At 48.5% G+C, this 16,134-nt stretch overlaps 1 protein-coding gene across 3 annotated transcripts in view; it reads right to left on the bottom strand.

The window, feature by feature from the left end:
- Nucleotides 1-16,134, bottom strand: part of ADARB1 (adenosine deaminase RNA specific B1) — a 124,247-nt gene that overhangs the window by 42,001 nt on the left and 66,112 nt on the right. For all 3 annotated transcript variants that reach the window (XM_027857432.1, XM_027857430.1, XM_027857433.1), the window contains one exon: nt 6,715-6,789. In XM_027857432.1, the coding sequence (XP_027713233.1) occupies nt 6,715-6,742 (28 nt within the window). In that variant the 5' untranslated portion in view covers nt 6,743-6,789. The remainder of the gene's footprint in view (nt 1-6,714; nt 6,790-16,134) is intronic.

The following is a 16,134-nucleotide window of genomic DNA, read 5'->3' as shown; positions in this document are numbered from 1 at the left end:
AGTAACTTACAACGCCTTCGTTGTAGGACCTTGTAAATGCAAAATTTATAGATTCCTTCATCTCTCTTTGTAACTGGTTAAGTGATGTGTGCTCCCCAAGCCTCCTCTTCCGGGTGGACCCAACCCCAACCCGCCTCTGCCTGAAGCACTGGCTAGGAATAAGGGTGGGCGCAGCAGGTCCCACTTGGATGGGCATCCATGCTGCTCGGGGTGAAAGGGCCTCACCCTACAATACATTGGGGAACCACCCTGAGAGAAGTGTGGCAGGCGGCCAACGAAGGACCTTTCCAGTAATACGAATGGAATGGAGATTCATCATCAGCATTAGGAAAGCGGATGTTCTGCTTTAGTTATGCTTTTTTTTCCATTTCATTTGACCAGAATCTAGTTTGTAGGGTTGAATTGAGGCACCATTTGGAGGCTATACAATGCTCTTTAGAAATATATACTCATCAGCTAATTGACTTTGCAGGTAATAAATATTCAATTACTGTGAGTCTTTGATTTGGTTCACATACTCACTCACTAGTATGACAAATTGTTTATGTAGTTGGTGCCTGTTCTTTTGGGCAGCTTTGACTGGGGGAGGACGGGGCTGGAGCTCTGCTTTTCAGCCTTGTTCTACCCAATGAGCACCATTGAGCTCTGACGCCCTAGGGTGCTTCATCAAAGACAGTTCCATCTACCAATGGAGCAAATAAAAAAAGGTGGCATGGAGAATCACCTCAGCAAACAGGTGTCACTCCACCTCTTCCTTTTCGGTTTTTAATGTAGTCCCAGAGAAATGCCAAGGAGGGGAACCTGATGGCGGGTCAAGATGGAGAGCTGGCATTCAGCCCCCCCCCCACCCCCAACAAACCACTAAGCTCATGGCAAAGGGAGGGTTATCTTGGCTTCAAAAAGGAAACAAAATCACAAATCCTCCTAAATTTATTTATAGTTTATTTTCAAAAATGGGGGAAATGATTCACTTTTCCTGTTCTGATTAAATTTAACAGGATTTACCATGAATCATATGGGCAAATGCTTAGAGAAATTTAAAAGAGGTGTGTGTATTTAAAAGGTGAAGGCCCCCCAATCTTAAAAACATGTCTCTCAATATGTTAGAAAAATCCACAATAAAAATTTTAGATAATCCAAATAACCAGCTTTTTAGATATTTAGACCAAAATGCAGTAACTACCCTTGAGGACCATTCCTCCTTCATAATGAGGGCTGGTTTCCATGATGCTAAGCAAACTGTCCCAAATGCGTGACCATTTGCATCAGATAAACCAATTAAAAAGCCAAACCTTACTCTGGGTGCTAGGCCAAGGCTCCCAATCTTCCCCTTTTAAGAGCTCTGATTTCCAGGGGCAGATTCATTCAGTTTGGTATTAGGATAATAATAATTTTGAAAAGCTCCCACTAAGCTAACCTAAGTGGAAGGCTGCTCGTCAGTAGGAGATTCTAAGCAGCCACTCGGACTGAGTTAAAAGGGCCCTTCCCACCGCCTGCCGGGCACACGCACACACACACCACTTCTCCCAGTTGACAAAGCTGATGGAATGATGATTAAATTTTCATTTATAACATCCTCCAGCAAAAGCTCGATAGGTTACTCGTTTTGGTGCTCAAAAAACAAAGGAGAGAAACAGAGCCAGAATGGAGATTTAGAGATTGACACAGGACAAAGAACTTCGCACGCGCAAAAGTAAGGGCCCGGCATGGTGTCGATGGCGCAGGAGCCATCGCTCCAAGTGGCCTCGGAGCCCTCATGGCAGCCGTGGGCAGCTTCTGGGAACAGTGAAGGAATCCCAGCAGCCCGGCGACTGCAAAGACCTTTTTGTCTGATCTCCATTTTGCTGGGACCCTTGGGGGACAATGCACCGGTAGGAACCAGTAAACCTGAGTCAGGGAATGGTGGAGGACCCCACCCAAACTGAGAATCTGTCCACAAGGTTGCTCTCGGCACACTGGAGAGCAGGGGCAGGGGCAGGGCAATTTCCATGACATTTTTATTGAGAAGAAATTAATATTTCAATGATTCATATGATTTTGCTGTTTAATGAACTGGCCCCCAAGGGGCCATGCTGGCAAGCCAAAGCAGTTGCTCTGATCTGTTTATCTTTAGTTGACTTGTGAAAGCCATACTTCCTGACTACTGACAGACAAGCCAAGTGAAAACCTTCCAGGGTGTCAAGGGGAAAGCTGGGGGCCTGCCTCCTTCAAGCACATGCCCAATAGCATGTTGTCTCTCTCTGTGCCCAAGGGCTGTGCCCGGGCAGTAAGGCAGGCCCAAAGGACCCCAACTGAAGCCTTTCCACAGACCTTGGGTGGGGTTTCTCTGTTCTTGGGTCACCCCTGAATCTAGGATTAGGTAAAGCCCCTCCAAAACAGCTGAGGGCTGAGGGTGATGCCAACCACACAGAGCAGGAAGCAGAGGAATGGGAGATTCCCTGAAGCTGCCCCTGTCATAGGAGCTGGTCAGTCCTCCTCCACATGTCCCTGCATCCGACCAAAGCTTCCCCAAGAGCCCAGACCCCATGACACGCCCTGGCGACCCCCATTGCGACCCTTTGCTGGACTGTGGGCAAGGTCCTGACTAGGCTGGACCAGTGAGGGCCTGGGGGCCTACGTGAAGACCCAGCTGTCTCAGGGGTAGAAAATATGCTCCTGGAAGAGCTTGAGCAGCAGAGCCGAAAGGGAGTGGAAACTGGGAAGGGGGCGACCTCTGGGGCCGTGTTATCCGTGGAAGGAAAGCAGCTTTAGTGGTGGAGAAATAACGGTGGAAAGGAACAAGGATGGCCCGTGCTGGAGGCACAAAGAAGCTTCCCTGCCTGCCCACAGGGCCACCTGCTTCTGGGAAGCCCCGAGCAGACACCAACCCTGTGCCTAGAGGATTGTTCTTCAGGCAGGAAAGGACATTTATGAACCAAAGAGGAAACCTGAAAGGTGCTGGGTGCAACAAAAGGGTGGGGCCCCTGAGCAGCTAACGGGCGCCACCACACCCAGAGCACCTGACCTGGAATCCAGAAAAACCAAGTTCAAATCCAGCCTCCGACACTTACTGGCTGTGTGACCCTAGGCAAGTCACTTAACCTCTGCTTGCCTCAGTTTCCCTGTCTGTAAATAGGAATCATAATAGCACCTACCTGGCAGGGTTGTTGTGAGGATAAAATTAGATAATAATTGTACAGCGCTTAGCATAGTGCCTGACACATAGTAGGTGCTTTAAAAATGCTTGCTTCCTTGTTCCCTGGGGATATGCAGGCCCCAGCACCATCCAGAAATCACCAATACAGCCCCACTTATAATCCCAATGTTGACCTTTTCATTCCACTCTGTATTAAAAGAAAGATATATAATGAAATGACTCAGTTGGACCTACTGCCAGGTGATCAGACTGGTGGCTCTGGGACAGTCCTCCCTCCCAGAACTATCCTGTTTCTGTCAGAAAGTGCAGATTAGCCACAGAATGTAAACACTGTCACGGGGGAGGGGTGCTCCTCCACCCCAAGGCTATGTATGGCTCTGCCAAGTGGGCATGGAATGGGACAAAGAAGGACGCCACTCCCAGAGCCATGCTCTCAGGTCTAGGCCAGTTCTGCCCTTCAAACCATCAGTCAACATGGAATGTCCTTGAGGGGGACAGGTAGGAATATCATAGAGCCCAAAGCTGCCTCAAAAGACAGAAAAGACCATTGTGTCTTCTGTCCCAAGCTCTGGCCAACAGGAGTGTGTTATTGTCAGTATTGAATTTGGGGCCTTGCCTGCCCCGCTAAACAGCTAGCCCCTCGAGGACAAGAGCTGTGCAACAGGCATCCTTGTATGCCAAATGCCTTGCATACCAAAGGTGTTCAATAAATGTTGAGTGATTTTTAGAAAGAGCTGGGAGGGATATTATGAATAGACTGCTTAGACTGCTTTTCTGTAAATCACGTCAAGACAAGTAGCTTCCCTGGAAATCTAAATAATGAAGGAGAGCGGATCCCAGCCTTGGAGGTGGCCACGAAGGGTCCAATCAGTTTCATCTGATGCATGCTTCAACAGACATGGGCTTGATTAGAAACATGTGATGACTGACTGTGAAGCAAAGCTGAGAGTGGCTTCTTTGGGGTGGCAAGCACAGGGGCTGGGTCCAGGTGAGGCCTGGGAGAAAGGGCTTCCCAGAGAGCCTGGGAAGATTAGAAATGCTCCCATCTCATTGAGTTTGAACTAAACATTCCCCAGCGGGGTCATCATTGCCCTCTGCCTTTTCATGGCTCGTCTGGTTGTGTCTCCTCAATGACACACTGGACCTGCCTGTGAGCTAAGACCCAGGAAGGAGCTACCTGGAGGGAGAAGACCAGAGAAGCCTGCCTACCTTTAAACAGGAGAGGCTGGCCATGACTGAGTCACTCCTGCTCCTTCACCTAGGTCAAAAACCACTCTGCCCATGCTCATTTCCAGGGGCATGCCCTTCCAGGGAAAGGACCTTGTTTTGTCCTTCCTTAGGAAAATTCTCTGCCTGGAATCTTTATTTTCCTAAATTCTCAAATGGCAACAGATAGACATCTGCCTACTGCTTTCAGGCTTCTTTGCTTAAAAAAAAAAATCCACTCCCCTCCCCAGCTCACAGCTCAGTGATACTGTTTTACAAGTGGCTCTTCCTGCTGCTTCCCCAGGTAACCAGGGAGGCTGCCGAGCTATACTCATTACGGGTTTGTGAGACTGGCCTGACCTGAGCTGACTGCTGCTTCTCTTGGTGAACGCTCGATTCAAGGTTTTGATATCATCTCTGGTCCTTGATCGTATGACATGTTAAAGACAGGGTCATTGGCCCTAGACTCCTGAATCCAGAAAGGGCTTTAGGGAGAGGTCACCCTCCCCAGTGCCTGCCGACAATGACATATAGCCTAAGCTGCAGCGGAAGACAGAAGCTCTCCTTCTGGGCCAGAACAATGCTAGTCTAAAGTGAGACAGGACCAAGGACCGCACATGCTCAGACACACACCCGGCCAGCGAGGGCTGGGCAAGTCTCCCGGTATAGCTTCCTAAAGGGAGGAGTGGCACTGCTGATCTCCCTGGTCTCATGTGGGCCACTGACCCAAGGTCCCCTGGCCCTCGTGGAAGTGACTGAAAACCATCTTAGATGGGGCTAGAAAGCTCAGGGTCTCAGCAGAAACCATGCTGTGATGATGACCCCATAATCAAAGAAAGCCTGCAGTTCCCACAGGCTCAATCCCGAAGGTACAAGGAGAACGTGCTTCCCAGCTCTGAGCAAGACAACGGATGGGACACACCGCTCAGCCAGCCCTCAGCGAGGCTAGGAGCAAGTCACCTCTGCCCTGGCAAAGAAAACACAGCGATTACACAGGGTCACCGAAGGTACACTAGCATTACCAAAGCCTGCTTGAGTCTGTCCCGCTGGCCTTTCAGGGATTCACTGAAACATACAGGGGGATGACCAGGGCAGCTGGGGGCTGGTTTACATTTTATTCAACAGACAGAAAAACAATCTTTTCTCAGTTTATTTTATTAAATATGTATGTAATCAGTCCTGGGAGGAAACATTAGTACATTTACAATTCTTAGATGTAGGTAAAATAGGCCTCATCCCTGTGACTTAGCTGTTCCTCCCTCAGACTTATCCACACACACACACACACACACTCACTCACGTACACATACATACATATACACACAAACTCCCAGGCATACACACACATAAACTTACACACATTCCACATATACACACATACTCACACATACGCACATTCAAATACACTCACAAAAACATGCATACACATATACTCACACATATACGCACACACATTCACATACACACATAAACTCACACTTATGCATTCACACATATACCCACACATATATATACACATACACACATAAACTCATATGTATGAATACACACTCACATACAGGCATACACACATTCACACACTCACACACACACACACACACACCACACATACACCCCTGGAGTCTCCCGCTGATGGCTGACATAGCAAGGAGAGTGAAGTGATGGTGGTCAGGAAGCCTGATGTGTTCGGGTAAAGGTCACTTCCAGGCTAGCCCAGCCCCCTGGGAAGTTGGTATGAGCTGGCTCGGCCTTCAGGGCCCATTCCCACCTTACAAGAGCCTCAGGTATGTCCAATCTCTTTGGATGTACTGAATTAACACTCTATTCTATCACTTATTAGTGAGTCAGAATGTAAGCTTTGAGATGGATCATGGACTCTTCATCTAATCCTGGTAGGAAAGGATGGGCACCTTAAACTTGGATAAGATTAAGAAGAGGATCATGAATACAAGCAATGTTTTTGTGACTTTTTGGTCAGGGCCCTGCTCCCCAAACAGAAGGGTGGCCCCACCAGACAAGGAGCCCATGCATTGCTTGCAACCCCAATGTAGTAGCTGCAGGGACAACACAATTGGTGGGGGGAGGGGGTTGGGGAGGTATGTGTGTGTATGTGTGACTCTGTATTGGTTGGCAGCCAGTGAATTCTACTGTGTTCAAACCTGGATCAGAAGGTTTTGAGGGAAATGGGTATGATTCTTTCATTAGCAAGAAGACATTAAAACCATAAGAAACATGCCATTCATGGTTAGAAGCAGAATGGCCGTGCCATTTGGAAATTATTTCCCTTAAACTGGTCTTGTATAAGCTTATAAAGATAAAAAGCTCCTCTAAGAAAATTAACTAGTTTTACAGTATAGAGGCCTAAATCTTACTCATATTTTCTTCATCATCTATATCCATGGTGAAACACTTTGGCTGGTTTCTTGACTGGCGGAGATTGCTTCTGTCTGAAAGACAGCAAGAAAATTGAGCTTAGGTTATCTATTATATGAGTTAAGTTATCTTCTATAAGGAAGCAATTGCTGCATTATTATGAACCTGAGAGAAAGAAATTTGTAAAATAATTGTAGGTGTTGAACTCTGACACCACACCAGAGAAGTCCCATTCACCATGAAATGCTCAACTCAGAACTAGTATGCCTGTTGGATCTCTGGCCCTGTACCACCTCTTTCTCGACCCTTAATATTCTCTGCATCCTGTTCCGTGCTTCAGTTTGGGGCCCTTGACCCACACTCATGATTTCATGAGCCTGGTCCATGATGAAATCTGGAGGTGCAGCTGGGAACAAACCAGAGTCTAATTGTCACTGCTCTTTGGTTTCCTTCCTAATCATCAGCATTGTGTTTTCTGCATTTAAAAACACGATGCTGACTGAGAAGGGTCGACTAGATTCAGCTGGCCCCAGACCTGGCCATGCTTCCTCTGGGCCATCCTCCCACCCACCGGAGAGACTTCCAGTCCTCCCCAGCTCCAAACACACGATCCTGGATGATTCGTACAGAGAAGTTCTTCCTCGCCTCCTCTGGCCCTTTGCATGTTGACCGTCTGACATGCCTGCAATGACCCCTCTTCTCGCCTCGCTTCCTGGAGCCCTTCTTTTCATGGTAAGGTGGCAGAAGGCGAAGGCATGTCCTTCTGCTGAAGCCTCTCATGACCCCGACCCCACCCCCCACCCCCACCTCAGGTGCCTTGCTTTTCATTCCTTTGGATTTGCATCCGGTCTTTATTCATTTATTACGGATGTGCTTATCCCATAGTTGTCTCTTCACTAAATGTCAGCTCCTTGTGAGGAGGGATTGTTTCACTCTGTGTACCTGAAGCCTCAGCCCTTAGCACAGTGCTGGGCACACAGTAGGCCCCTCACATTTGGTGACTGACTGATTGATATTCCCCAAATTCTTAAAATTCCAAGTGATGTAGTAATGCAGTGAAGAATGAAAATCCATCACAACGGGATTAGAAGAACTGGGTTTGGGAAGCGATTCTTTTGAAGTAAGTAATTTTCTTCCAAAATCTAGAAGAACAAAATCAAGTCTTGCTGAAAGTTTCTATTGACTAAAACCAAACCAGAGTCACCATCAGTCCCAACAGTGTGAAGAAATGGCAGGCGGGGTGCAGCTAGGTGGCGAAATGGATAGAGCACTGCCCCTGGATTCAGGAGGACCTGAGTTCAAATTCGGCCTCAGACACATAACGCTTACTAGCTGTGTGACCCTGGGCAAGTCACTTAACCCCACTGCCTAGCCCCCCCCCCCCAAAAAAATGGCAGCGATCTAGAAACACTCCCCATTATCTATTGATCAAAACCAAACCAGAGTCACCATCAGTCCCAACAGCATGAAGAAATGGCGGACAATCTAGAAACACTCCCCATTATCTCCCTTTTAAAACATCCTTAACACATGACGCTTCACTTACATTTTCTTAAGGCAATAAATGGATGATAACAAAAGGAACTCTTTGTCCCATGCAGTCAATTACCAGGACTCATGCTGTGCTTACTGAAGGAAAAATTCAGCGTGATGACAATGAGAAAAAAATGAGAAACAGCTTGGAAGATGCCTCGGACGCATTAAACCACCATTTCAGATCCAATGCTTTGCTATTGCCCAGACTGACACCATTTGCAGTGTTGAATTTCTCCTACTATTTCTATGACAATGATATTCATGTAAGGGGAAGAAAAAATTACACCGTGTGCAGCCAGAAAGGAGCTAATTGCTCTGTTTGGCTAAAGACGTTGGGAACAATACAACCGCTAGCAGGAGTCAGTGTCCTGATGAGCTCCAGGACCCACCACCCAGTTCCAGAAATAGAAAACTTGGGACAAAAATCCAATGATCCTAGTTAAACAGCATGGAGCCAGCAGCTCTCCATTCTGGCAGCTTGTGACTTTCAGCCCAAACTAGCCCCTTTGCCTAAAGTCTTACGGTTTTATGGAGTCTGCCCATTGTGACTGGTTCTGCCCTCTGGAGCCATGCAACACAAGTGGGCTCCTAAATTCCAACCCTAATCACGTGGTGAGAGCAATCCACCTAACCCCCACTCTCAAGCTTCTTTCCCAAGGCTAAACATCCCCATTTCCTTAAACCTATTCTACTTCACAAGCCTGAGACCTCACTCCCAATGGGCTGCCTTCCTCTGGACGTTTCCAGCTCATCCACATCCTTTCCTATAGTATCCCGGCCCCCAGACCTGAAGGAACACAGTATGTCCAATGTTGTCTGAGGGGGCACAGGAGAGCCGCCTCTGCCCTCCAGCCACAAAAAGATCTGCCTCTTAATCCCCCCATATTGGCATTAGCTTTTGGCTTGACTACCACATTACACTGACCAAGAGCTCCATAAACCCCACCCCCTGGCCTTTTGTTCTGACAAACTGACTGCAGATACCTCCTTGCCTGGGAACTTGGGATTAAAAGAGCAAAACCCCAAGAACTTCACTTTAGGTTGGCTCAGTGTTCTAAATCCTTCCCAAATCCTGCAATCCTTTCCCCAACTTTGTCTCATCTGCAAATTTATAGATGCTACTGATGATTTAGCCAAGTCACTGGTAAAAATGTGAAAGACTACCCAGGCAAGAACAGAGCAGTTAATCAGCAGACACTAAGCGAGCACCTACTATGTGCCAGAAAGGGTGCTGGGCACGGAAGATAGCAAGAGAGGTCTGATGTGTACAAAAATATTAACAGTTCATTTTGTGGAGGCAAAAAATGCCATCAACTGAGGAATGACTGAATAAGTTATGGTATATGGATGTGGAGATAGCTGTGCTGTAAGAAATGAGTAAATAGATCATTTCAAAGAGCTATAGAAAGACTTGGATGAACCAATGCAGAGTAAAGTAAGCAGAAACATAAGAATTATTTCTACCATAACAATATCATAAAAATGAACAATTTTGAAGACTTCTGTAAAGACTAGACATAATATATGTGCATGAATGTACACAGCCAATGAGGGATTTCTTCTGCAAGACCATACATATGATTTACAAGGAATTGGCTTTGCTTTTCCTTTTCGTTCAGTGGGGTTGGGAATCAGAAGGAGACAAAATACGTTTCTGGTCATGACAAGAAATCGCGTTAACTAGAGAAGTGGAGGGTTGCCACAGAAGGAGAAGGCCACACATCCTTTCATATGAAGTCACAGTATCATTAGTTTTGCCTAATTGTTTTACTTTGTCACAAGATACTTCCCATGGAATTGGGGCAATCTCTAAATGCTTGTCACATAAAAACAAAACGCATCAATAACATTTTTAAAAAGAACATCCCAGAGTGGAATGGCTGTTCCCAGAAGTGAGGAGGTCCCCCCAGTAACTTGATGCCGGAGGAGTCTCTGGGGGTGGGGGTCGAAGGTAGGGGTTTGAATGGACCCCAATGCACCTTCTAACTCCACAGTTCTGCGCTTCTATCACAAAGCTGTAGAAAGAACACAAGCAAGGCTCCAAGATCGGGGCCTCTGTGACCCTGGGCACATCCTTCTCTTCTCTGATTTCTTCTCAGGTTTTTCGCATTTCTCAGCAGGGCCCAGAACCCTCTGTGCCTGAGAAAGTGACCTAGGATTCACCTTCCTCCATTTAGGGAGGTGCCCAGGCCAGCCCCCTCCTCATTCTCACCAGGCCACAGTGAGGAGCTCCTTATCATGCCCCCAAGCTGGGTTCTCTCCCCCACTGTTTTGAGCCCCCTTTTCTGTGTAGTCTTCCCCCGTTAGAGTGTAAGCTTCATGAGGGCAAGGGCTGTCTTTCTTCCTGCCTTTATCTGCATTCCCAGCCCTTGGCACAGGGCCAGGCACATGGTAGGCCCTTCACAAGTGCTTGATGATTGACAAATGAGGAAAGGGAACGGGCTGGAAGGGCAATGGCTGAGGTCCCTTACAGCTTTCATAGCCTAGCTCTGGGTGGGACCAGTTCACCTTACAAAAGTAAAGGGACTTGCCCAGGGTCCTCCATCTCATGAAAGGGACATTCCAGGACTAGACCCTTTCCAATATACTTGTCCTGGATTTTCACCTTGACCCTCACACTCACAGTCCTCTGAAATCTAACTCAGCCACAAAACCCCAACCATGGCCTGGGGGCATCAGTCAGGGTGTTGGATGAGAATGGAGCCAGCATTCTTGGCGGCATAGCAGAGCCTCCAGCCGCCACCCCCGGGGCTCCCAGAGCATCCCCTGCTCATCTGCAGGTGAGCCCAAGCCTGACCCAGACTAACCCCTCAGCTCTTCTCACAAAACAAGATGGTTCCCTGGATCCTGTCAGCCTTCCTCCCCCTCACACCTGCCCTGAGAGGATGCTCAATTAGGCCGCGACTGCCAGCATCTCTCCCCTCCCTCCACCTAAGCCCTTTCCTGGGGGATAACTCTTAGGAGGAATAACCTATTTCTTACCCCCTGAGGCTGACTCTAGCAAGCAGATTCAGCTATGGCTGGGCAGAGGAGAGCCCCACCTGCTCCCAGGCTGCTGAGGGGGCTCCCGCCTCCTGGATGCATGGAGGGTTCAAGGGCTGATCCTCAAAACCAGCAGAAACAAATGCTTGGGCATGGGACTGGCTGGGCTGCAGGCAATCGGTCTTAAAAGCTAAGACTTTGTGAAATTTCATAGAGGGAAGCAATGAAACCTGAGAGTTAACATGAACCCATATAGACCAGCTAGATTTCCTATCCTTTTCCACCACACGAAATGGCCAAATCAATCTGAACTAATGGTGAGTGACAGTTGCTGCCTGGTAGTAATTATTTCTGTTTTAAAGATTAATCACCAGGAATCTTCTGTCTTCCATGAAAGAAAACAGGACAGTGCCAGCTCCATCCCTCTCTGAGCTCCAGCTTCCCAGACCATGCCTGGTAAAGGGCAGCTTTCTCCCTCCCAATGCCTCCAGGGAGGGGAGGGGAGGGGTGAGGGGTGAAGTCAGCCCTTGCACTAGCCACACCTCAGCTCCTCAGAAAAGATGCCCCAGCAGGAACTCTGTGTGGTATCATTGGCATCCCATCAGAGCTGACACAGAGTTGGGAGATGCACTAAGAAAGAATGAACAGGTAGCTATGAAGTGCTTAGGAGGTGTCAAGCACCATGTACACAAATATAAAAGCATTAAGAGGGCCCATGCCTTCAAGGAGCTTACATTCTAATAGTGGAGTTATGCTCCTTCCCCTCCCCTCCCCCCTGAGGCCACTGAAGCATGGACCTCAGGGAAGGGGACCAACCTGGCCAAGGGCCCCAGCCAGATGACATAAGAGCTGACTCTTACCCATGTCCCCTGGCTTTGGAATCAATGCTCTTCCCAAATACTTCCCTCCTTAAGAGCCTACTCCTGTCTACCAGGCTAAACACCCAAACTTGATGAGAAGACAAAGACAGAGCTAACAGAAACTCTCAGTAGAAAGAACAATCAACAGACTAGACAGGGAAAAAGAAAAGAAAGTTCCTCCCATGTGATACCAGCAGCCTTGCAGTAGCGGCTGCTTGTACCCGAAAGGCTGGTCTCTTGTACACCTCAGTCTATGCATCCCATTTGACTCTTCCAAAGGAAAGCGAGTGGAGGCTGTTGGCAGGGAGGGGCCCTACAAAGAACTTGCCCCTCAACAGCCACGGTCTCTACTTCTCAGAGATCCGGGTGAAGACGCAAAGACAAGGAGGAGTAGCTGAGAGCCTGCCCTTCCTGCCACAGAAGTTCCAAAGAAGACCCTCCAAAGTGGGCATCCCAAAGCAACAGAAGCCATCCCTCTTTGCTCTCCTTCGTCTATCGAAGGATCCATGTTGGTTGACGGCTACTGGGTTTGCAACATAAAAGAAAAGTTTGTGAAGATTAGGGCTGCCAGGAGAGGCCGTCACACCTTCCCCATCTGTCCAGTGCCAGTCAGGGGCCCTCCTAGTAGGTTCACAATGGAGAAAGATTCACCTGGATCCTCACCATTTCCTCTAAACATTTAACGGATATCAGCCAGTTGCCAAGATGTGGAGCCACCTCAGCCAGCAGACGAATGGCCTCCATGCCAACAGGAAAGAGCCAGCAAGCGTGGGCAGTCCGAGCCAGGGCATACTGCCCTAGGCCACAGGCTCTAGCCACTGAAGTTGGTCCCGTAGGGAGAGCCAGAGGGGAGGCTTGAGCAGAGCCGTGGCATGATGAAAATGGCACTTCAGAAAGACCAACCTGGCACAGTACACCTGGTGAACCATAAAAGGAAGAAGTGTGCCCAGGGAAGTCAGGGGGGATGTCAGGCATCGGACTGTGAGGGGCAAGGTCTGCGGCTAACACTGGGGCCCTAAGGCAGAGGGCTGAGGAGTCACAACCAATTCTTCCCCACTTCAATTCCGCAAAAACCTACGTCGCCCATATCAAGGATTTATTGCTGGGGGTGGCTGCCAGGCTCTATGCCAAGTGCTAGAGAAGCAAGGACAAAATGAACCAGCCCCTGCTCTCGGCAGAGGAATGGGCACCTACCCAGAAGGGGAGAAACTCTTACAAAATGACTGCGGCGTAGCCAGGGAGGGGAGGTCGCTTTACTCCCATCTACACTGGGAACTTTCTTAGCGTTGTTCCATTTCCAACAAAGCTGGCTCTTGGTCTGACCCGAATGCCTTTTTCAGTGGAATGAAATATTTCTCCTCCTGTTTATGCACGGCGGTGTGCGTCTAACTGGATACGACCAGATTTCGACATAAGATGGAACAAACCCTCAAACAGAAGAGTTTCCCCACTTGTTCGACGGAGAGTCCATCTTCCCGTGACCGCCATGTTTCCCAGATGTAAATGAGCTGTCAATTCCCCTGGCACACAATGATTCAACATCAAATCCTCCCTCTGCACCAGCTTCCTTGAGAGCTTTGGCGTGGATTAGGACGACCCCTGGACTGCGAATTATTTTCTACTAGAATCTGTCTATTGTATTTAGCAAAAATTCTGTGGCACAAAACTGGTCATCTTGTCACATTAGAAAGAAACTTGGGGCACAATAAAAAGTATCTTCCAAAATATTTCGACTCTTCATTCTCCTTTTTAAAAGGAAAACTGCTCCATGCAATGCATCGGCAAGGTATCAGATGGGATTCTGAAATGACTCTTCCCCACTGGGAATCCACTCACATGAGTCTCTTGTCTTCAGTTGCAGGGGCCCAAGGGACTGTTTTTGTTCCAACCGGATTCCCTTTCATCAACGGCCACTCGCTCTGAGGACGGCTTTGCCTCTGCTCCTGACTTTCCTCCTAAGCCAGCTGACAGCAGAACAAAACGGAGCTGGGAGCTAGAGGATAAATGAGAAATGCAATAGTGTATCTTGGACAGCTTTCAGTTGGCTTCCCGTCTGTGAAGGCCTTCCTGCCAGGCCCATCCTCCAAAGGCACACAGCTCTCCACAGACCACTCACTGCTATCCCCACCTAGAGGCAAAGCAGAGGCCACCTTGGCACTGGGCTCTTTAGGATGACATCACCAGTAACATATGGCAGCCATCGCCATTCTAGAGGTGCACAACCTGCTATAAAGTTGTTCAGCCAATCACCCCCTGACAACGCCATCCCGTGGCACCCTTGTGTATGGTCCTCTCTCTGCCTGTTTTCCAAATTCCCTGGCCCATAAGTGGCATCTACATTGTGTTCTGTTCTCTGCGGGCCAGCCATAATCCTGAAGTCAGTATCTGAGGAGTCACTGACGTCCAACCATCCCAGCTAGGGGGGAAAGATGAGACCAGTCCATTTTACAGGCCTTGCACGTGGACGTCTTCTGCCCACTCTGACTTCCTGATTCTCCTCTGATGCCAATCCTCAAAGCAACTGCTCCATTTGGGGCTTTGGCCCTTTCTGTTTCCCATCTGAATCCTTATTTTGCTCAAAGATGGGAGAAGATATTAAACAGTCACTACAACAAAGCAAACCCTAAAGATGGACCACCAAAGTCCCCACAAAACCCCTCCCAAGCAGCTGCCACAGACTGCCCAGGGACCACCGGACTCTTATACATCTGCACCCTTGCTGCGTCAAGACTAGACGAACGGTGAGGGCAATGCATGGGGGAAGAACGTTCAGAGAAGGCCAAGGTGAGGAGGCAGGAAATGTCATTGAGGTGTTACAAGCAATTCCAAAGGCCAGGTGGGCAGGGCCAGTGCATCACAGGGGACTCAGGAATCAGAAAAAGCAGACAATACATACATCCCTAGAATAAGGGAAACAAAGGCATGACAGAAATCATTTACTATGACTCTCAAATCTGAATGAATAAATGTCAAAATATAGCATAATTAGGCTAGTCTGGGGGTGGGGAACCTGCAAGCTGGGGGTACATGAGTGGGGCCCTCTGACTGAATCCAAACTTCACAGGACAAATCCCCTTCATAAAATGATTTGTTCTGTAAAGCTTAGACTCAGTCACAGGGCCACACCCAAGGACCTAGAAGGCCACATGTGGCCTCGAGGCTGCACGTTCCCCACCCCTGGCCTAGTTCATCTCAGCGTGCTGACCACTAGACCTTCAGTCAAGGGTTTCATTGTGGTGCCTGACAGAGAAACAGCAGCCAAAAGAGAGAAAAAGAGAAGATGTCTTTGGATCATTATTGTACGTGAGCACTCTACGAGTGAAGGGAAAGAAAACGCCTGCGGATGCCGCCGCCTTTCCTCGAAGAGGCAACGTGAAGCGAATGCAGCGTCTCCAAAGGGCCCGCCAGCCCAGCCCCCCCCCATGTTGTTTGACTGTCACAATGAGGTACCAACGGGGGACCTGGGAGCGATCACAAGACCAAGTGCGTTACTCCAACAGGGGTTCTAACTGGAAAAGTCTTCATTTTAAAAAGCCTTCCGACGGAGCGGGATGCAGAGCCGGGCCACCACTCTAGGTAAATGTGCAAAGTATGGAACTGCTGAACACTCCAACACGCCCTTTGGGGTAAACTGAGTGCTACAAAGAACACAACAGCATTTTAAGAAGCACGTCCAAGTGAGCATGGCTGTCTTCAGAGTAAGCAACCTTTGGAGTGCGGACACACACTTAGGATATGCCTGCATGTTGGGAAATGGCCTTCACAGTCAGTCCTCAGGACACACATATACACACCACACACCACATACACCATACACCCACCACACATGCTACAGATACATGCATCACACATGGCACGCACACACACACCACATATACCATACACCCACCACACATGCTACAGATACACGCATCACACACGGCACACACACACCACATACACATACACACACACACACCACATACACCATACACCCACCACACATGCTACAGATACATGCATCACACATGGCACACACACACCACATACACACACACACAC

Source organism: Vombatus ursinus, unplaced genomic scaffold (assembly GCF_900497805.2).
Source record: "Vombatus ursinus unplaced genomic scaffold, bare-nosed wombat genome assembly UNPS02012147.1, whole genome shotgun sequence".
NCBI classification, from domain to species: domain Eukaryota; kingdom Metazoa; phylum Chordata; class Mammalia; order Diprotodontia; family Vombatidae; genus Vombatus; species Vombatus ursinus.
The sequence above is the reverse complement of the archived record's forward strand: the minus strand, read 5'-3'. Positions and strand labels throughout refer to the sequence as shown.